General features: G+C 46.1%; 1 protein-coding gene across 3 annotated transcripts in view; it reads left to right on the forward strand.

Moving 5' to 3' along the window:
- Window positions 1-23,125, forward strand: part of LOC308618126 (protein HEG homolog 1-like) — a 79,635-nt gene that overhangs the window by 24,389 nt on the left and 32,121 nt on the right. Inside the window, exons 2-9 of one of the 3 annotated variants that reach the window (XM_081235568.1) lie at window positions 136-483; window positions 2,168-2,467; window positions 8,345-8,698; window positions 10,064-10,411; window positions 14,581-14,865; window positions 15,502-16,857; window positions 18,932-19,048; window positions 19,662-19,781. In XM_081235568.1, the coding sequence (XP_081091694.1) occupies window positions 136-483; window positions 2,168-2,467; window positions 8,345-8,698; window positions 10,064-10,411; window positions 14,581-14,865; window positions 15,502-16,857; window positions 18,932-19,048; window positions 19,662-19,781 (3,228 nt within the window). The remainder of the gene's footprint in view (window positions 1-135; window positions 484-2,167; window positions 2,468-8,344; window positions 8,699-10,063; window positions 10,412-14,580; window positions 14,866-15,501; window positions 16,858-18,931; window positions 19,049-19,661; window positions 19,782-23,125) is intronic. The other 2 variants (XM_081235569.1, XM_081235570.1) reach the window with 2 other exon arrangements.

Genomic DNA, 23,125 nt, shown 5'->3' on the forward strand with positions numbered 1-23,125 from the left:
CTATATAGTATTGTTGCTTCATAATTTCTTCCCCTGGATTGCAAGAAAAATTACTGTTGGAAAAAAGGAAGGTGAGATCATTCTCCTTGAATGCACTTCTCCACTGATATATCTGCTCCTATAGCTTTTCTGAAGGTTTACTTCTCTTTTCAGAAGCCAACAAGTCCTCACTGATCCATTTTCCTATTGTTTCAGCTGCTGTAAAGAACCACTGGCTAGAAAGCAACACTGAACAACGCCACACAGAAAATATTACCTTTGATCAGAATCAAGTGGGCTTTTCAACAGTGGTCTCCAAAGAGGATGTGCTGGTTCAGACCCCCAGGAAGAGCCACGCTTCTTCAGATGCGCCAGGAGACTCCACTCCACAAACTGAAGCAGCAGCTACAGGCAGCAGTGACTCTGCAAGGAGGACAGATTTCACCATTTCCCCTGTGGGGCCTGAGAGAGCAGCCGCTCGGACTTCCCAGAGCAGCACCTTAGGTGAGTTTATGCTGATGACACTCATGTCACGCACGTATGTCCAGTCCTGGACCACCTAATGTCTGCCGGTCTCTGCCTTCCCCCATCCTGAGCCACAGTGCTCAGCCAAGGGTCCTGGGCCGGGATGAACCAGACCTGTGCCTGAAGCTCCACCTGTGGCCCACTGTGGTTAATTGAGTTGTAAGCCTAGACCAGGTGAGGGTGCAGTTTTGCTGAGTGCCCTGACCAGTGCCATGGCATCTACATTCCATGGCCAGACTGAATCCACACAACATCAGCAGTCCTGCCACACGCTGCATTCTCCTAGGTACCGGGTCTGGTGGGCTGCTTGGCTGTGTGTTTGTGGTAATGTAGCTCAGATGGCTGTTCTCACTGCGGTCCGCACAGCTCTGTAGTTTGCCATTTTCAGCAAAGGATTTCAAGAAGGGGCTGGGGCTGGATGAGCAGGATTTGATTGAGGAAGGGAAGACAAAGAAAGCCAGCACCAACTAGTACCTACGCTATACCAACATGTCTCTCAATTCTCACAGCAAGTGGTGAGGTCACATTACTCTCATTTTAGGAATTCGGAAACGGAAGCTAGAGAAACTAATCAATCCAATGTGTGCAGGTCAAACAGTTACCAGGTTTCAGAGCTGAGATTTGTGCCTAAGCCTGTATTGGTGGGAAGGATGGCTGAGGAGTGGGATGCCTGGACCATATGAGCAAAGTTACAGAGGAAGGAAGAGAAGTGTGGCCTCTTCGTGGGTGGCAAGGCCAGCAGCCTCCCTCGGGGCGGACATAAGTCACACACAGAGCTGCGGGTAGGACAGTCATGTGGGTGGGGTTAGGCACAATTACCGAGGACTTTGAAAACCAAGTAGTTTTGATTCGGTGTGGTGGGGAAAGTCACTGGAGGTTTTCGAACAGGCAGTGACATGACTAAAGTGAATTCGGGCAGGGTTCACTTGGCACGTGGGTATAAGATGTCTGGGGTGAGAGCTGGGGCAGAAGGAACCTGGAGTCCAGGGGACCACCCAGGCAGACACAGAGATCCAGATACCACGTGCTAACATGTGGCCTGCTGGCCTCAGGGCTGGAGAGGAAGGGATTGGTAAAGACTTGATAAAGTCGATACAGCTTGGAGATGTGATGGCCTAAAAGTAGAGGCTGAAGCCATCAAAGATGACCCCGTGGTTTCACACCCTAGTGATGGGACGTCTGGTTGGGGGACTCAATTCTGTAAAGAGTACAGAGGACAGTATTTTAAGTTCCATTCGTGAATGATGGATATAGAGCTTAGAAACTGCACGTGATGCAGCCTGGGTTTGTTGGTCATCCAGACAGTGGAAATTTTGTTTATGTTAAATTCAAGTAAATTCTGGGACCAACTTTGTACAATGTGAGTAATGAGTCCTGATGATCAGAAGCCGACCTCTGGTTCTTTATCGTCTGATACTTGGCTTCATTGTACCCCTTTGCTGATAATTTTACCACAAAATGCAGAATCTTTGTTTGTAAGGTCTGAAAACGGTCTTTGTCTTGGTTTGTGGTCTCTCCTTCAGAGATTTTTCATAGAATGAACAATGGCTCCTAATTTCTTCTCGTGTCTATTTCATAGAGGTCAGAGGTGAGCCCACTCAAAGATTGTTCAGACATTTGGAAGTCTGTTGGTGGAATTTTAATTGTTGCTGTCTGCTTTCAGCCTTGGGAAGGCGTCGCCCGCCGTCCAGCAGTTCAGGGTCAGAAGGAAGAACCGCCCCTTCTCACACGGAAAGTGGAACATCCTGGGGTTCCCCGGCAAGGGGGCAGGGGCTCCCTGAAGAAGTGACTGTGCACACCCAAGTGGCTGCCACTTCAGTTTTGACCCAATCTTCTCTTCCTGCTGTGGAGGGGGGAGAAGAGACCACACTCCCCAGGCAGAGAAATTCCTCAGGACCAGAGCTCTCCTGGCTGCCTCTTTCCAGGACACTGGCTTACTTCCCTCCTTCAGACCAGGCCGCATGTGAGTACTGCTATCCCAGCTGCACCCTCTGAAGTCATTCAGAATAGAAATAAATAGCCCCGGATAGCCAGCTAGTTCCATGCTCATCACAGGGGCTAAGGGGAAAAGACTTTAAGCACCAATGCAAAATATTGGTTCAAAGTACAACCTGCCCAATCTGTCTCAGTGTTGAAGTTCATGTTTAAAATGTATTTTCTTTAACTGTATAAGGAGGAAAATAATAGTTGGTCTGGTGGCTGCTCTAGGCCTTTCCATCCACCAACCCCTGCTTTTCCCATCTCCTCACACATACACACATAACAAAGACTGAGTACGGCTGGTATGTGGTCTTGCACAAGGGGCCACGTTCTGGGGTGAATGAAATGGTGAACATTGTTTCACTTGATGAGGAGTTATATTGGTATTTCTTCATTATTGCAAAAGTGTTTCTTTCAATGGCAAAGATAACATAGATAGACATTTTTCTGGGCATCATTTCAAAAAAAAACTATACAGGCAGGTGTTTGCAAGACTGCAGCAGTGGAGCACTGGCCTCTCTGCGTTCCAACCCCCACTCATCAGTTACGTCTCTGCGCAGGCCTTCCATCTCCACTGAGCCTTTTGTCAACCCTCTGAGCCTCTGTGCCATGTACCTTGTCACACCAGCTTATCTGATGCCTTCTACCCAGATAGACTGTAATCCGCTTGAAGACACAGATTGTGTTTATTACTTCTCTTAGGTTCCACTGCCCCACAATGAGGTACAGTTGATGAGTAAGGGGATGAGCATGTACCTGAATATCACAGGGTTCATCCAGCCACAGGCCAATGTTGGAAACTCTGCCCACTGTTTCTCTTTTCCAAGGTTTTATACCGAGCCCGTGCGTGCTTCTTGTGTTTTCATCTCCATGCCATAGGGAGCAGGACAGAGAGGGTTGGAAATATTCTTGGGAAATAGGTGGCTTCAGAAATTGCCACTTCAAAATTTTCATAGGTCAGAGGTTTTTAGAAGTACTTTACAAGACTAGGGGTTCAGGTTTATGTCATCAAAGCAAAAACAGAACCCAGAGGTCCTTTCTGGAATGCCTATTTAAAGCAGCCCATTCCCCTTCCATATACTCTGCATACAGTTTCCTGCTGACTGGGTATATATATAATTTATGATTCATATTTTTAGGAGATTGGTTTTTAAGATTATTCTTAAACATTGGTTAGATAGGATAAAAGCTACGATCCTTTCCAGCTTCAAAGTTCTGTGGTTCAGCGGTTTACAACCAACTTTATGCAATGGTGGAAAGGAAGCATTTTCTAGGAAGCTAAACTTGATTCTGGTCAGGGTCATTTAATATTTATAATTCAACCCACTACTGTGGTATATATACTGTGGTATATTTGAAAATCAGCCTATGTTTCCAGCTACTGGCCTTGACTCTGTAGTCACCTATACTTTTTAACATTAAAAAAATAATTAGCCCTCCAATTCCTTGAGCATTTATTCTTTTAGAACCTTATACTTTTAATTTTTGAAGAGTTCTACCATATCGTTCCTCTTCCTTGAGTTTCACTGAGCATTTCTGTTTCTTCTTAGTGAACTGGATGTTCTGTGCTAGGTAGGGTCCCACCTCCCTCTTAGATACTGGAGGGGGCTTTGTGTGCTGTTAAATGAAGGGATAGCCAGGCATCCAGGACTGTCTGGATCTAGCCTGACAGCCCCTGCTCTCCTCCCTGTAGGGATGCAGAGGGGACATGAACGAGGATCCGAAGCCACATGGGAAACGAAACTCTGCTTTATTTTTAATGCTGGGCTGGTTCCTGCTATCCTGCTAACCAGGGCTCTGGTGTACCTCCTACCTCCTCTAAAATCCAAATCTTGAGATTTAGATTTTCTGAGCACAGGATCTAGGAGCGCTAGGCATGCAGGCAAGAGTGCTGAGAAAGCCAGCAGGGCTTGCCCGAGGCAGACCGGGAGTCACCCAGCACAACTGGCGTCTCTGTGGGGAATCGAAGCCAAGAGGGAATGGGGTAGGGGCGTGTGCTTTGTGACACTTGGCTGCTCTGTCCACTAGTAAAGGTGACCCATTGAAAGTCGTGGCACTTGGACCAGTCAGATGAGTGATGCTCCTCACTAGGTGAGCGCTAGGATTCCAACCAGGAGCCTGGCCTGGGGAGGATGGGAGTCCTTATTTGAAACATGAAGGGACTAGATCAGTTGATCCTAAAGATCCTTTCTAGTTCCAGCATCTGTTATTCCAAACACATCAGCCTTTGTATTCGGTGACTCCTTTCACTTCTCATTCTGCTACATAGAAACATACACACAGCACAACCTCTTCTGAAGCTCAGGTACTCAGGGGTTACCTGCTTCCAAAAACAAATTGCATGCTAATAAATGTATGTGTTAAAGCAGGTAAAAGCCCAGACAGCTAACTCAGATTTTTAAAAAAGAGATCGGAAGCTGTTTGAAATTATTTTCCTTGCTGCTTTAGATCTTTTGTTGCTTTTTTTCCTTCTGTACTTTTTATATTTTCTATAATGACCATGTACTATTTGATAATTAGGGGGAAAGTAAGCAAAGCAACTAATAGGGGAAAAAGTTCTCTTTTAAAGGCAAAAAGAGATATGTGTATATTGAATTATGTGAAAATGGCTACAATTGAGCACTGAATTTAGTACTGAGCTTCCTGGAAGCCAGGGCACAAAGGGAAACCGGGTGAGGCATGATATTATTGTCAGATAAAGTGAGTATACAATTTCACCCATAGGCTTCAGTGTTTTGGGGGCAGTACATGCTAAGAGGAATATTTATAAGGAATGTTGAGGCTCATAACAGAAAATGCCTTCAATTGCTGTTTTGTGGAAACTGTGCTGATGTTCTTTAAAAGTTGATATTTTCTGTCGATTCTCAATAGGAGCTGAGGGTGTAATAATGGATCTCAACTCATGGAAGTGTTTCTTTGGGTAGCTGAGCTAATGTGGTCCAGGTAAATTGCTTCGTGGTGATTTCACTTTGTAAAGGAAGAGGATATAAATAACTCAGAAGGTTGTAGATTTAGCAGATCTTTCCCAAATATCAGCCGCTCCTGCCAGATTTTTGGCAAGCTCTGGATAGCAGCCAAGCCAAGGGTGAGCACCGTGATGCATGCCTGAGGCTCCAGTATGTTGTGTTGTGATGGGAAAGTGACCCATATAGTTTTCTCAGAGGAGTAGGCATTCTTTTCACCTCCTATTATAAAGATTAGGGAATTTAGGCTTTTTTCTGCTCCCAAATGGATGGTCTTCCCATTTTTGAATGGCTGCTTCAAGGGTAGAAAATGAGCAAGGAAAGGCAATTATTAATCAATAGTGCTGGTCTGCTGATTAGAAACATGGTACATTTCACCCTAGATGTATTTAGCAGGCGCTCATTTAGTAACATAAGTGGTGACTGTAGGTTAGTTTGACCAAGCATTTTCTCCTTTTATTAAGAAGCACCAGCTCTACAGAAGTATTCACACTGCTTCGTAGCTTTACTGTGAGGATGGAACAAGATTATAAAGTACTTACTTGACACAATATATGGAGGTGTACATGAAGTAGTGGCACATCGTAAGTGGTTAGTAAAAGGCAGAGCTTTTAATATTGATGATAATGAGATGGTGAAGCAGTGTTCCACAGAGCCCTCAGGGTCAGGGAAAACCTAGCCATTTTCCTTTTGTGACTTCGAGCAGTTGTAACTCTTACAATTGTTATTTCTGAGGCCATTGCTTTGCTGGACAGGTATTCATGCCGAGTCCAATAAAACCTCACTGTGCATTGAATTCATGAAATAATGTAATTTACTGGGAGTAAAAGTGTTTTGAAAGAGCACTCAGCAATCTGATGAGGCTGTAATTGGTGGATATAGATGGTGACTCTAATGAAGTTAGGCCTGAGAAGCTAAGTGGGCGAGTGAGGATTTGGGGCATGTCTGTGTTGTGCTTTCCTTTTTTTATACTGAGCCTTTTTTGTTTGTTTGTTTGTTTGTTTGTTTGTTTGGAGCAGAGAAAGGTTTATCGCAGGGTCAAGCAAGGAGAATGGGTGGCTTGTGCTCAAAAACCCCAGGTCCATTTGTTTTTGTTTTTCAGTAGGTATGGCTATAGGATGAAACTATTTTTGTGCCCAGGTCTTTATATTCCCATGTTTTAATTACTAGTTTTATGGATTGCCTGCATCTTCCTTGTCTCCATGAAGGTCCAGTGACCAGACCTGCGGCCTATGTTCTAGGTATACCTGGTTCTATGGTTTTGTACAAAAGTGAAAGGAACCTTTCTGTTTCCTGTGCTCTCCCTATATGTATATATTTGATATTTATTTGTGCTTTTGGTCATGACTGCACATTGGACTCATCTTCAGGGAACCATTTATGATGAGAACTTTCTTTTTTCCTTTCCTGAGTCATAATTAACAATTTGAAGCCTTTCGTTATATAGGTATAGAGAGTACTTTTTAAAAAATTTTGGCTTAAAAAGAAAAAAAAAGCACTCTTCCTTCTTACCTTTGGATCTTGCCCACTCACCAAGATTTCCTGCAGTTTATTCCTGTTTGGAATGAAGATTTCAAGGAGCCCTTCTGGAGGGCATTTCTCAGGGTGTCCTCTGGAAAGTTCCTTGTGGAAGGGAGCCACCAGCAAGCCACAGTACTTCTGCAGAGCACACTGCACATTTTGACCAGTAGTGTATAGTTCAGTTCTTGAGGTTCTTGACAATTGATCCAGTGTCTGCCATCCATTTCATCAGAAAAGCTGTTCTCAACCTGGAGTCCTTGACCTCCTGGAGTAGTATGTGAGCTCGAGAGCTGGTCTCCCAAGCCTAATGAGCTAAGTGTAGTAATGGAGCCTGTTGCTTTTGGATGGAATTAAATCAAATCAGTGGGGTAACAATCAGTATCTCCTGCTGATTAGAAGCTCCGTTACTTAATAAATGCAGCTCAGTTAATAGTCTTTCAAAACATAAGGTTTACTATGGCCATGAGGTGGGGAATAATAAAGAACACTTGATGGTGGCAAGGCTGGGAATTACTATACTAGGCCAGCATTGTTATGACTGTGGTCTGCAGAGCCCTAGGCCTCCTAAGTGGTGACTGGGCCCCCTGCAAGGCACCCACTTTGATTCATTTTTATGTATGGGTTTGTTTTTTTAATTTATTTTATTTATTTATGTTTGGCTGCATTGGGCCTTCTTGCTGTGGGCTTTCCCTAGTTGCAACGAGTGGGGGCTACTCTTCGTTGCAGTGCACAGGCTTCTCACTGCGGTGGCTTCTCTTGTTGCGGAGCACGGGCCCTAGGCACACGGGCTTCAGTAGTCATGACATGCAGGCTCAGTAGTTGTGGCTCGCGAGCTCTAGAGCGCAGGCTCAGTAGTTGTGGCGCACGGGCTTAGTTGCTCCGCGGCATGTGGGATCTTCCCGGACCAGGGCTCGAACCCGTGTCCCCTGCATTGGCAGGCGGATTCTCAACCACTGTGCCACCAGGGGAGCCCATATGTGTGCGTTTTAATCTATAATAGCATTTGAACAAAAGGGTTACACTGCTGAAACAAACGAAAACAAATCCTGCACCTTGTTACAATGGTCTGTCCTGTGTAAGTAATAAAGTGGGATTCAAGAGCAGAAGTTTTTAGCTTCGTCTATAAAGACAAATGCAAATCATGTCTAGAGGCTTTCTCCTGTCTTCCTCTTAGCTTGATCTGAAGCTTTTATTGTGCTCGGTGAAGGACCTCATGCTTCTCCACTTAGCTCTGTGAGGAGAGGGCGGATGAGTGTGTTATGTGTGTTTATCTATTAGATCCACCTTATCTATATTCATCTACCGAAACGTAATTAACATCATTTGTATCCAGATACACCCCAACTAATCTTGAAGCATATTTTCTTCCATTTTAGCTTCTGGAAGTACGGAGGATTTAAACGACTCCACTGCTGTCCACAGCCCCTCGGTCAGTGGGACAAAGAGTGTCCATGTTGCTACCATGTTCCCCGACGGTGTCCCAAGGATGCTCCAGTCTTTAGCCATCAGTCCAGGACCTCTAAATGAGCCAGAGCGTTTCCCTGAGGACTCTGAAATGACCACAACTTCAGCATCAGTCCACTCTTCACCCTCTGAGGCAGGGTGGGGAAGAAACAGTGGAGTAATCAGGAGCGCAGGGGATGGGGCACTCACTAAGCCATCCACAGAAAATGGAGTTGGCCTTACGTCCTCCAAGGTCTCAGGGGAATTTTGGCAAAATGATTCCCCAAGTAAGTCTTCGATCTTTATTTGATTTATTATGGACATTTTTTAAATTGTTGCATTTTCTCAAGGAATCACTTTAAGACCATTTGCAACCTTTAAAAAAAAAAAAACCACTGTGTTCTTGGATAATACCATCTCCTTTATCTGGTATACCACATTATCTCATTTGGATTTTCATCCTCATGACAATGTTGTGAAATTAGTCAGACAGGCGTCATTCCTCCTGCGTTCTTGTAGATGAGGAAACTGAGGCTCAGCAGGTTTAAGTAGTGAGTGTGTGGTCTTCAGCTCACTCACCACAGAGTTGAGACCCCCGCCTTGAGGTCCCACTGCTGGTGCATCTTGTCACTCTACAGCATCATCTTCAAACTGAGAGCTGGCCCGCTCTTTAAAGCTAGCATCAGTTATCTTCTGTACAGGTCATCTTTACAAAGAAAATGTGCAGATATAAACATACTCCCTAAATTCATGGTTTTAGTGTACCCCCTATAGTTGATTTTTTGTTTGCTATACTTCAAAATTAGAATAATCTTTTTAAAAAAAATAAATCTATTTATTTATTTGGCTGCACTGGGTCTTAGTTGCAGCATGTGAGATCTTCGTTGTGGTGTGCGGGATCTTTTTAGTTGCGGCATGCGGGATCTAGTTCCCTGACCAGGGATGGAACCCAGGCCCCCTGCACTGGGAGCACGGAGTCTTAACTGCTGGACCACCAGGGAAGTCCCCCAAAATAGTTTTATTAATAATAGAACTGTCTTAGAAAAATGCTCTAAGCACAGTATTTGGGCACATTGTATTTGATGGACGTAACAGCATACTCACTGGCTCATACCACCCCATGTTTTGGGGGAAAGAGAATAAAACACTCAGGCCTATAAGTTACTCTGCTTTGCACATACTGTTTAAAAGCTCCCGTCTTCACCAATTTTTATCTTTAGTATTGATCTCTTACTGACACTGAAGAGGTTTTTTGGTTTTTTTGTTTGTTTTTGTTTTTTGCGGTACGCGGGCCTCTCACTGTTGTGGCCTCTCCCGTTGCGGAGCACAGGCTCCGGACGTGCAGGCTCAGCGGCCATGGCTCACGGGCCCAGCTGCTCCGTGGCATGTGGGATCTTCCCGGACCGGGGCACGAACCCGTGTCTCCTGCATGGGCAGGCGGACTCCTAACCACTGCGCCACCAAGGAAGCCCTACTGGAGAGTTTTGAAATAATTATTTAGAACCTGAAAATGCACGTCAGGTTACACGTATAGTAAATACTATACAAGGTCCTTGCAAAGGGCACCTTCTCCTAGGGAAGACTCGCGTCTCGGTTGTGGAGGGATCTCTCTTGCATCCATGTGATGGCCTTTTCTTTCTGACACCTTTCAGCCTCCAGAGGACACCAACTCGCCAGCAGCTCTGGTGCGGGGAGTGGCAGCCCCGTGTCTCAGACAGCGACTGTGTCTCGGTCAGTCCCGCCGGCAAGAGGTGGAGAGAGCACCGCTCGCTTGTTCTTGACCGACAGCGAGCCGTTCGCGGATGCGACCGGAAGCTCCACTTCCCATCCTGAGGTTGTGAACGCTTCGGTTTTGACCCGGTTTTCAGCCTCCGCCCCACAGTCTCGAGGAAGTGACCCAACGCCTGGTGAGAGGAGCTATTCTGGACCGGCCACCGAGTCGTTGTCTTCATCCTCCTCAGAAAGCCTGGGCTTCTGGGCACCACGCGGGGAGCGCTCCAGTGAGTCTCCGTTCATGAAACCGCACCCCGCAGACGGTGGAGGGGTGCCTGGGCTGCAATCATCTGCCGCATTAATGAAATAGCTCCGTGGGCCCCTCATTATTCCCAGGCCATCCTTCTAGCTGGTTGATACCGATATCCCTGTATATCCCCCAGTTTTTCTGTTCCATCTCCAAGATGCTGCTGTGGCCATGTGCCCCTCCCACGCACAGCTCGGGGACTTCTCTGCCGTGTCCTTCCACCCCATATAGCGCCCCCGCCCCCGCCATACCCCCATGCCTGCCCCAATCACACAGCTTCTGGAAGGTGAAAGTATCAGCTTCTCGTGAGTGGTTGTTCACCCCAGGTCTGGGCTTTCATGGAGAGAAATTCTCCTTTCCCCGCCTTTTAAACAGCTTTATTGAGATATAATTCACATTCTATACAATTCACCCACTTAAAAGTGTACAGTTCAGTGGGTTTCAGTATATTCACAAAGTTGGGCAACCATCACAACTATCTAATGCCAGAACGTTTTCATCACCCCAAAAAAACTCTGAGCTCATCAGCAGTCTCTCCCCATTCTCTGCTATTCCCAGCCTCTGACATCCACTAATTTACTTTTTGTCTCTATGGACTTGCCTCTTCTAGACATTTCTTATACATGGAATCATCCAGTATGTGGCCTTTTGTATTTTTCACTTAGCATCATGTTTTCAAGGTTCATCCACATTGCAGCATCTCAGTGCTTCGTTCCTTTGTATAGCCAAATACTATTCCATCATATGGATGCGCCACATTTTGTTTATGCTTTTATCCATTACTGGATGGGTGGATTGTTCCCACCTTCTGGCTATTATGAATAGTACTGTTGTGAACATTCAAGTACAAGTTTTTGTGTGCTCTTGGAATTGCCAGGTTATATGGTAGCTCTATTTCTGACCTTTGAGGAACTGCCAAACTGTTTTCCAGAGTGACTGCACTGTTTATATTCCCACCAGCAAAGTACGAGGGTTCCAGTTTCTTAACACCTTTACCACCACTTGTTATTGTCCAGCTTTTTTGATTCTAGCCATCTTAGTGGGTGTGAAGTGGTGTCTCAAGTGGTGTTGGTTTGCAGTTTTCCCAGCTGACTAATGATGGTGAGCATCTTTTCATGTGCTCATTGACCATTTGTATATCTTCTTTGGAAAAGTCTATTTAGATCTTTTGACGGCTTTTAAATTGGGTTATTTGCCTTTCTTTAATTGCACTGTAAGAGTTCTTTATATATTCTGGATACTCGTCCTTTATCAGAGAGATGATTTGCAGACATTTTCTCCCATTCTGTGGGTTTTTTCACTTCCTTGATGTTGTCATCTGCAGCACAAATTTTTTCATTTTGATGAAGTCCAGTCTATCAGTTTGAGAAAACTTTTCCTTTGATGTTTCTTTTTAATACTGTTTTTGGAAAATATTTAAAAACAATTCTCAACAGCCTTATCAATGTAATTGTATGCTGACTAAAGCAAAAATGTAGTAACTTATCATTTAAGCTTATAATAGGTTTAAATTCTTACCCCTCCACCACTCATAATAGCAGCTCTTTTCCCCCCATGAGTACCCTAATTGATGAGGAAAATTAACATTTGTCACTACTGATGTGACGTGGAAAAGCATACGCTACGCTTTATCGTAAAGAATACCATATGTATGGGTGGAGGCTATTTGTGCTCTTTTATGTCTGTGAATGGAAAACACACTATCTGTCTCCTAAACACAAGGAATCCTTTCCACCCTACCCCTGTGGCGCTCCGAATTTTTGCCATCCCAGACCAGGAGTTCATGTCCCATAGCCTTTCCCTCTTCCATCTCTTCAGTATCCTGCACTCTGCAGTCAGGGCACAGTTGATTGGTGTGGAAAATGTGATCTCAGTGTGAGTGGACCTTGGGGTTCGGTTCTAAAGCACCAGATAAGGAACAGCCTCATTCCTGAAGCCACCCCACTCTGGGTTAACATAATGCTTTCTCCCTTTTCCTCTGAAGAGCCCACAGCTGACCGATTCTGCCGTCTAGCTTTCAGAGTTCTTGGTTCATTCCTTTTTCTGGGTTCAGAGGCAGCCCCTCTGTTTCAGGGCATGACTTTCCCCTGTGTTAAGTCTGTCAGCCTGACAGCATTGTTGGCCTAAGTCTTGTGTAACAGAGCCTCGACCATCATTGTCCGTCCCAGCCCTGTCCTCTTTGCCAGGGAGATTGTGCTCGGGTACACTCAACTCTCCAGCCTCTCCTGGTGGACTTTCTATGGGTCTCTTAAGTCCTGCTGCCTGGGTCAGATCACATCCGTGACTGGGTCCTGGCTTTCTCAGTGCTGCCCCAGGTCACTGTGTGTCCCTGTCCCCATTCCTGTCTGTCAGTTAATGCAAACCTATCATGAAGAGAACCTACACTCAGCTTTGTATCCATTTTCCACCAAGGTAGGTCCATGGGGCGTCAAGGGCTAGACTGATCTGGGAATAAGAATAAGAATCAGAAAAGAGCCTGTTTGTCTCATTAGATCCAGATATGTACGCCAAGAAGAATTGGACCTCATTTCCATCATTTCTAAAAAGAAGGATTTATTTGATAATATAATAATCTAAGATTCTTTCAGTTTATAGCATAAAACATATACCCAAGAAAGGAGTAAAAGGGTACTTGTTCATGTGTCACCTGTCCCTGTTCCATCCCTACCAAGGAAATAAAACATATACATTAAAAAAAAAAAAAAAAAAAAAACAAGCCTACCCCGTAACCTCTGACCACAATGCTATTTCTCACTGATGTGCTAAGGTGAAGAACTACACTATAGAATGACAGACAGTATAGAACAACAGGCCTTTTTTTTACATCTTTATTGGAGTATAATTGCTTTACAATGGTGTGTTAGTTTCTGCTTTATAACAAAGTGAATCAGTTATACATATACATATGTTCCCATATCTCTTCCCTCTTGCGTCTCGCTCCCTCCCACCCTCCCTATCCCACCCCGCTAGGTGGTCACAAAGCACCGAGCTGATCTCCCTGTGCTATGCGGCTGCTTCCCACTAGCTATCTGTTTTACGTTTGGTAGTGTATATATGTCCATGCCACTCTTCTCGCTTTGTCACAGCTTACCCTTCACCCTCCCCATATCCTCAAGTCCATTCTCTAGTAGGTCTGTGTCTTTATTCCTGTCTCACCCCTAGGTTCTTCATAACATTTTCTTTTTCTTAAATTCCATATATATGTGTTAGCATATGGTATTTGTCTTTCTCTTTCTGACTTACTTCACTCTGTATGACAGACTAGGTCTATCCACCTCATTACAAATAGTTCAATTTCGTTTCTTTCTATGGCTGAGTAATATTCCATTGTATATATGTGCCACATCTTCTTTATCCATTCATCTGATGATGGACACTTAGGTTGGCTATTGTAAATAGAGCTGCAATGAACATTTTGGTACATGACTCTTTTTGAATTATGGTTTTCTCAGGGTATATGCCTAGTAGTGGGATTGCTGGGTCATATGGTAGTTCTATTTGTAGTTTTTTAAGGAACCTCCATACTGTTGTCCATAGTGGCTGTACCAATTCACATTCCCACCAGCAGTGCAAGAGGGTTCCCTTTTCTCCACACCCTCTCCAGCATTTATTGTTTCTAGATTTTTTGATGATGGCCATTCTGACTGGTGTGAGATGATATCTCATTGTAGTTTTGATTTGCATTTCTCTAATGATTAATGTTGTTGTGTCAGTCATGTATCGCTTGTCCTACCAGGAGGTAAAAGCCTTCCAGGTGATACTGGCCTCCCTCCCAGGCCTTGTCAGGTCTAAAACCCCAGCAGGGTTGTTAGTCTTTTGCCCACTGTTCACCTCTCCCGCAGCCACCACCAATTTCCCTGACATAAACACTATTTATTATGTATCACCGAGCAGAAATACCGTATCAATCCTGTTCACTAAGTAATAAACCTTCACATAAATCCAAGCCACCTGAACAGCAACGCTGACCCCTGCACTGCTTCCTGAGGTTTCATTCACTGGTGCCTTTGCAAGAACAGCACACATTTTGGGTTTTCACCTTGTCAGTTTCAAATAAAAACACTGAGAAAGCGTAGGGAAGCGTCTGGCTGACACAGCCCAGCTCTACGCCCGGAGTGACCGGCCCTCCCCTTTTTGGCCCTCTCGCAGCCACCGAAGACAGTCCTGAGCTGGCCGTCAGTTCCGAAGTGGAGGAGGGGGCGCCCGGAGCCCGTGCTCACAGCCCGCACACCTGGGCTACTTTCACTGGAATCGGAGAGCGCACGCTGCGATCTCTCACCAATGGCAGCACGACTCCTGGGGATGTGCGGCGCTCGGCGGCGACGCCCAGAGACGCGGAGCGCCCCACGCAGCGGGGGAACGTGACGGCGACCTGGGATGCCCAAGCGGTCTCGGGTTCACTGGCAGCCTCGCGAGTGCTGGGAGGTGACGGAGGTGATGGACAGGATCTCTTGCCGCGTTCCCTCGGCTCATGTGTCAGTTTGCTTGTGATCCTAGAGTGATCGAGTTCGCTGTCAACCCAGAAAGTGCCTTACCGGCTCCCTGTGAAGAGGATTTTCCGGGGTTCCCCCACCTCCCCAACACTTGCCCCAGGCATTTGCGGTGCTGTCTGGCAGGATGCTTGCAATAAAGAAACCTGGCCATGTTGTGGCTTAGGCCAGTCTCCTGGGAAAGAAATATCTCATTGTACAGAATGGAAAGTTGGGAGGGTTTTCCTTTTTCCATTTAGGCATAACAATTGTTCTATTTGGGGTCTTAAGAGCTTTTCAGATACTAGTTTGCTTTCATCAAAAAAGGCCTGTGGAAGGAATTTGGACCTGCTCCCTATTCTTCAGCCCCCGGCCCCGCTTCTCTTTTATTACCATTTCCCCTGCTGCCGCTGTGCTCCTCACAGGAGGGCAGGTCCGCTCACTGCAGACTCAAACCCTGCCTGCTTCCCCGTACTGTCTCTATCCAGAGAAAGTGTGTCACCCCCCAGGCGTTCATGGGTGGGACACTGAACATCTGTCTCATAGTGCAGGTTCACAGATGTCTGTTTAGTTGACCTAACTTTGGTTTTTCCCTTTGCAGTCACTGGAATGAGCTACGATGCAGTGAGTGGCACACACCCTGAACACGGGACGTCCAGTGACTACACAGACCACACCTACGTTTCAGCTCCTTTCACCAAAGGGGAACGGGCACTGCTGTCCATTGCAGACCACAGTTCATCCTTGGACGTAAGGGAGAGTTCCACCTCTTCTGTTAAGATCTCAAGCTCTTTGCAGTCAGACTCTTCTTCCTCTTCTCAGGCTCAGGCAGAGAGAAGCAACGTCTCATCCCACGATGGGGAATACGCTCAATCTTCCACCGAGGCACTGGTTCTGCGCACGGCCAGCCCTCCATCCCGCACACCCGCCGTTAATATGCTGACCACTCTGGTTCTTCTGGACACCGATGCTGAATCAGTTGGCGATACGTCATTGTCTTCTTCGTCAGGGCCCCCCTTTCCCCAGCCCTCAGTGTCACAGTCCTACCGGTTCTCATCAACTTTGCCATCGACCAGGGCCTCCACTCACCCAGTGCAGTCCGCCCCTGATGTGCCCACACCTTTGTCTTCCTCGCCACCACCCTCACTAGTATCCCTGACAGCATCTGCCCCTGTCTCGCCGTCTGTCTCACAGACGATCCTCCCACCTTCATCTTCTACCCTGGTCCTGCCCAAGGCAAGGGACACTCCTGTGACTTCAGCCTGGACGTCGATAATGGCATCATCCGTGGCAATGCTCCCCAGCAGTCAAACAGCAGATCCTAAGAACCAGAGCAGCCCACACCTTGGGAAGCTCGTTACGGAATCAAAGCCACAGAGCCTGGAGACTCTGCCCGTGGAGGTCACGGAAACTGTAACAGTGAGGTCTCCCCTGGGGATCCCTTTGTCCCTGGCCTTAACGGAGTCCTCCACTGAGCAAACCCTTCCAGCCACAAGCACCAGCTTAGCCCAGACGTCTCCAGCTTTGGTAGCTACCACCCTCCAGACCTCTCATCCCCCCGTGCCCAGCCCCCAACCCCCATCAAGCACAGCATCTCTGACGGGTGGTCCTACAACAGTACAGACAGTGGCCGGAAAACAGCTCCCGCCAACCAGTCCTGAAATCCTAGTGGTACGCATCTCAACAGAAGGTGCCGTCACCACAGAAAGGAGCCCAGTGAATAGAGATGCCGCCACCGGATCGATCGCCCTGACCAGTGCGGCCACATCAGCAAAAGAATGGACCACGGGGCTTGCCCCTACAGAAGAGCACAGCCTGGTTTCACATTTCCTCAGAACATCTCCTTCCCCCCAAAGCACACCTGTTTCTACAGCTAAGGTGTTGACATCTACATCGACCACCTTCACTGCTCAGAGCAGCACCCAGTCGTCCACAGCACCGTCATCTCCAGCCTCAGGTAGGACACAGTCGCACAAGCACACTGAGGCTGAACGGGGCTCAGGGTGGCTGGTATCCACCATAGGACAGTGTCTGCTTTGTGATCTCAAACGCTTTCTGTTGGAGCACTTAAATCAGAAAAGAATGTCACGGTGACAGTCTTCTCACCCCTGAGTTTCAGAATTCTTCCTGGAGAAAGAGCAGAGGATGCCGCTGGCCATGTGTGACATCAGTAGCAGCGCCATTGTAACTTGTAATGCCCCGTAATTGCAAGAGCTTTTCAAGCATGCCTTTAACTGTAGCAAAGCCAGAGTGGGGTAGTGAAGCAGGATTGAAGGGTGGAAAACTGGAGTCAAGAAGCTTTAGGTGGCCTGTCTGAGACACAGGGTGAGCAGGTGCCTGCTCCCAGATCAGAGCCACGAGCTTCTGAGTTAGTCAGCCAGCCCCCCAGTCACTGGGGAAACTTCTCTTGATCCAGGGGAGCCCAGGCTCCTTTGTCTCCCTAAGATTATGATGTCAGTGGATAAATGTGGGTGGAGAGATGTGTTCGGTGAGAGGATGATGAACTAACCTTTCCCATAGTGACTGTGTGACATTGCACTGAGGTTATATATCTTTATATCCATGTTGAAGTTGCTGGGACAAGGGGAATAAAGCCATCCACATGATTCTTTATCACTTAAGGAAAGGTAGAAGGAAGTAGGATGATACCTTCTTTGATGTCAGGGTCAAAATTTGCTGGATATTTAGCTTGTCCAGACTCAGGAAAGGAAAACTGCAGTTGGTGAAGGGGTGAAATGCGGACTGAAGGGAGGAGGGAAGAAGGGAAGGGAGTTAGAAGCCGAGTTCCAACCAGGCAGCCATCATCCAGCTCGTGGCTGGAGGGCCATGGACCCCACGCAGCCCCGCAGAGCCCTGATGCATCGGTGCCCCCACGGGCTCGGTGCCAGTGGTCCGAGCCTTGCTGGGGAATGGAAGCTGGCTCCTTCTTCTGGCAAGTTTGGGATCTCTGCTTCAGGACTCCAGGCTTCATTTCCAGATGCCAAATATATTCCAATACCAGGTAGAGCATAATTCACAAGTGTCCCTTAAAGCCAATTATAGCCATTGCAGTGATAACTATAGGTGAGTATGAGGAACATTGTCACTGGCTGTTGCTATGTCTTTTGTGACAGAGTCCATGGGTGCAGTGTTTGTACATATAGGTGTTATGCTCATGCAGGTGATCTTAGGTAGATATGAAGTAGCAGTGAGGAGCCGGGACACCATCTTCGGGTTTAGCCCATTTGTCTTCAGGGTTATTCTGGAGTAAGAACTCTTGACTTCTGCCTTCTCTTTCTCATTCTACCACTGACTTTTCTCCTTGGAGATGATTTTTCTCCTTCTGTTATGAGTTTTGGCTTTTCTAACTGTGCGTCAGAAACCTTTATCAGGCAGTTATTGTATAACTGTAGCATGACAAGGCCAGTTATACAGACCCAAACAGAGAGTGTGGCCACTGCACCTGGGAGCTGGGAGTCCAAGAGTTCAGTGGAGCTTGTGCATCGCCAGGGCCTGGATGAATTAGACAGGCTCATGGTCACACCGCGTAAAGAGAGGGTGTCGTAGTGCTTACCTGCAGGCATTGTTCTGAAGGACTGCACGTTGTGTGGAGGCCCGGTTACAGTGTGAGACCTTTAGAAAAGAGAAAACTTGGAGCACAGAGGATGGTTGATCAGGCATCATTTTCTCCTTAACGTGTGTTTTAAATTGGCATTGATTCAAGTCGAATTTGTTAAGTATCCCAAGGCAATGTAATCGTCATTCCCGAGCCGAGGGACTTGTAAGCAGTATTTGGATTGGAACCAGCTCCTGCATTTAGGGATCCAACTGTCTAACACGTGTGTATGTACACAGCTAGTGCCAGCATCCAGTCCCAATACATCTCTTCTGCACCTCTGGGAACCCATTCTCTTTCATAGTGTGGCCTTTCGGGGCAAGTACACAGAAATAAGCAAGAATCAAATATTAGCTGGGAGAATTAAATATTTACCTAGCACTGCCCTTACCTTTCCTGTGTGATTAACTGCTTTATATCTGAAATGTGTTTTCAGTTAACAGCTGTGCCACTAACCCTTGTCTTCATGATGGGAAATGCGTCGTGGACCCCACCAGCCGTGGGTACCAGTGTGTGTGCTCACCTTCCTGGCAAGGAGATGACTGCAACGTGGGTAAGAGGAGAAGCCATCTGCAGTGGCCTGCAGTACAGTATCACACTGAGAGAGGCAGTAAACTCCCTTTTCCTCCAAAGTGTAGGGGAGTAAGACTTTAAAATGCATACCCTGCTTACCTGAGAATTAGCATGCTTACGAGTTGTCTGCAGAGCAACGTGGGACAATGACATTGACGAGCCTCCACGACCTGGCTCCCTTATGCGGGCTCCCTACATCCCTGCCACACTGGGCCACCCACCACTCCCTGAAAGCCCCTGACCTTCACTGTGCTGGTGCCCCGGCCTAGAATCCCCCTACCCACATCTGCTGATTAAAATTCTTCCAGTCTTAGTCCAGATGTTATTTGAAATAGCCCTTAATTCTCCCTTCCATCAAAATCAGTACTTTCTCTTTACTTTCAAATCCTGCCTTATATTTATAGTTAGTTGTACTCATGGCTGCCCCCACCCTCAGTAGACTGGTAGCGCCTTGAGAACAAGGGTAGTGTCTACTCGTTTCCAGGCCCCATCACACCCAGTGCCATTTGGCCCTTAGAAGTGCCCCCTGTACTGGATTATGATTGTGCTGCCTGCTGCAGATTCACTGTGACCTTGTGTTCCCTTCTCTGCAGATGTGAATGAATGCCTCTCAAACCCCTGCCCACCCCTGGCCATGTGCAACAATACTCAGGGATCCTTCACCTGCAGATGCCCAGTGGGGTACCAGCTGGAAAAAGGGATATGCAATTTGGGTAAGAGAGTTTATCTATCTTGGAATTTTCTCTGCACCACAATGTATTTTGCAAAATAACATTTATTGTTTTTCTCCCTAATCAAAATCAATATTTGCCCAAGGCATAATTTTAAGGAATATAGAAGGGAGCGGAAGACACTGCCTATTATTCCCCCACTCAGAGATGTAGCACCTTATTTGCAGTCTTTTTTAGTGTGTATTATATTTTGATATAGTTGAAGTCATATGGTATTTGTACAAACTTTATACCTTAAACATTTTTCCATGTTATTAAAACTATTATACAAACTTTGTAATGACTGCATAAATATGCCATCATTTCTGCATAACACTATTTGCTTAACCATTCCACCCTATGGTTAGGGGGAAAAAAAACTCAAAACAATATTCTAACCAAAGAGTTAAAAAAAAAAATTTAGGGAGAGAAAAAAGAGAATAAAACCCTAATTATCCTACCACATTCACACATTCTTTCCGTTTTTAAAAACGATCTTCATGGGCTTCCCTGGTGGCGCAGTGGTTAAGAATCCACCTGCCAGTGCAGGGGACAGGGGTTCGAGCCCTGGGCCAGGAAGATGCCACAGGCCACGGAGCAACTAAGCCTGTGTGCCACAACTACTTAGCCTGCGCTCTAGAGCCCACAAGCCACAACTACTGAAGCCCGCTTGCCTAGAGCCCGTGCTCTGCAACAAGAGAAGCCACCGCAATGAGAAGCCAGCGCACGGCAACGAACACCCAACTCAGCCAAAAATAAATAAATAAATTAATTAATTAATTCAAAAAAAAAAAGATCTTCATGTTCCTGTCCACAGACAAGATATAGTTTTTACAAAGCTACTGCCATAATTGTATCATACAATTTGTCACATTTTGATCCCAAATTTAATATTTTATGAAGCTGGTTCGTTTTAGATATAATCTCCATTTTACAGGTTAAAAAGCAAACAACCCAAATGAAAACTAAGGCCCTGACAAAGTACTAAGTGGCCCAGCTTGTACAACCGCTTAATGAGACACCAGGTTTGTAGCCCACAGTCCTTCCATCACACAGTGCTGTGTTGGTTCTGGGAGCTTTCTTGCACACAGGCTGTGTAATCTGTGTTAGAGTGCCGAGGTCAATGAAGAACTTGAAGAAATTACAAGTGAGGAAGATAGAGTTATCTAAGCTGGATAGGGAGCTGGTGGGTACAGTGACTCAACTTGGAATCATCTTATATTGCCCAGTGTCATACTCAACACAGAGAAAGTGCTCAGTAAATGTGTTTTTGAGAGAGCAAATGTCTGTGTCCTTTGAAAGTGTTCTTTGCATGACTTGCATTGCCCATAGGCTGAGGGGAATAATCAGAGTTTTTAAGAAGGTGGTGTCAAATGACAAAACTAAAACAATTTGGTAATGAGTTTGATATCCTTTACTCAAGGGAAAGCAGACCATGGACTGGGGAAGTACAGGGTCTCTCTCACAAGCAGTGGAAGGAAGACTCTTTCTGAGCCACTTTGGGCAAGAGTGAGTTTTATAGCGCGTAGAAGCAGCAACGCGGACACAGGGCATGGTTAGCTGGGCTTGCATATCTGACCTTATTTAGAAAGATCAAGGAACAAGGAAATAAGTATAGAGCCCAGAGTTGGCCTCGCTCCTGGGGATTGGCTGACTGATATGCTGCATTACTGGTCAAGGGGAGCGTTTACAGGAACTCTAAAGTTTGACTTGCTGACGTGGCACCCCAGGCAGGTGCAGCTCCATTTTGGGGCTAAAAATGTATTTCAGTAGTTGGTACCCTACTAAAATAATGGTAGAATTTAGAAAATTGTTTAAAATACAAGGATCAAGTCAAAGCGTTATTTTTAAGGAAGAAAAATCTGGGCATATAGACATCAGTCAAAGTCGAGAAGTCCTCGTATTCTAATAGATTATTTGCAGTTGGGTCACCTATTCCATTTAGCTACACCCTGTAAGAATTCAGCAAGGAGTTTTCAGTTTAAGAATGGAGATGATGGAAATGATTTTATTTTGAAACAGTATGGAAAGTACACTTGCCAGGGACTCAAATGCCAGGCTTCCAGCTCCATGTCCAGCACCTACAGCACACTGACCCCTGAGCATCACTTTCCTCATCTGCAGAATCAGTTTACCACCTGCTCTGCTTCCCACTCAGGGTTCTTATGAAGATCAAATAAATAATATATTTGAGCAAGCTTGGAAAATGGTAGGGGTCTCCAGATGGGAGGTATCTTTTGACATTAGTCTTCTAATCTCTTGGACCAGAGCTGAAAGCAATGAAAATGATAAACTACTTTGAATATAAAGCAATAATTTTGGATCTTTAAAAAATCATTTAGATAACCTGTGTAAATCAACAGTTAAAAATTGCCCTAGGGCTTCCCTGGTGGCGCAGTGGTTGAGAGTCCGCCTGCCGACGCAGGGGACACGGGTTCGTGCCCCGGTCCGGGAAGATCCCACATGCCGCGGAGCGGCTGGGCCCGTGAGCCACGGCCGCTGAGCCTGCGCATCCGGAGCCTGTGCTCCGCAACGGGAGAGGCCACAGCAGTGAGAGGCCCGCGTACCGCGGGGAAAAAAAAAATTGCCCTAAAGCCAGATGATGTAACCGCAGCGTGAAGATGGGAATGTGTCTGGGAGAGGGCAGGGCTGGGGGGACACTGCGGTGCCTTATTCGTATTCACACAGATGCAGAGGCCACATTTACTGTCCTGGTTCACAAGAGATCTGTATACCTGATGGCTACCATATGTATGTTTCTGCACAGAGTCTGGGCACAGACTTAGACCTGTGAGATGGGAGGACGAAGGGGTAGGGTGACTGTTCTGGAAGCCTGTATGTGGAGGGTCCCACAGTCACCATGCATCAGGAGGAGAGCCACTTATTGTGTTAACAATCATCTTTCCCTTTTCAAGTCATTTAGCTTCATTGTTCATAAACATCCGAGGAATATGCAAATTAGAGCATGCTGAAGCTCTCTCATTTGGCCAGGAATGTTTTCAAAGAGCTCTCTGCTTCTCAGAAAGAGTCCTAAGCAGCTGGCTTCACTGAACTGTAGAACAAGCAAAAAAGATGTTAAATAAGGATTAAGGGCTTTAGACAGTAAGTATAAGATGTTAAATGTTTTCCCTGGCTCATTTGTGGGCCTTTTTCTTAATTCAGCAGGCAAGCTTTCTATGAAAGAGCAGCTTCATGTGTTTCTGTGTTTGGATTTATTTATATTTTTTTCTTGTCCAGAGGGAAAGATAAGAATTTAATCTAAAGGAAGATAAGAGCCAGATATAAAGCAGGCTGTCCTAATTTATTTTTATTTTTTATTTTTTTATTTTTGTGGTACACGGGCCTCT

The sequence above is a fragment of the Mesoplodon bidens genome (genome assembly GCF_964165515.1).
Source record: "Mesoplodon bidens genome assembly, chromosome: 5".
NCBI lineage: Eukaryota > Metazoa > Chordata > Mammalia > Artiodactyla > Ziphiidae > Mesoplodon > Mesoplodon bidens.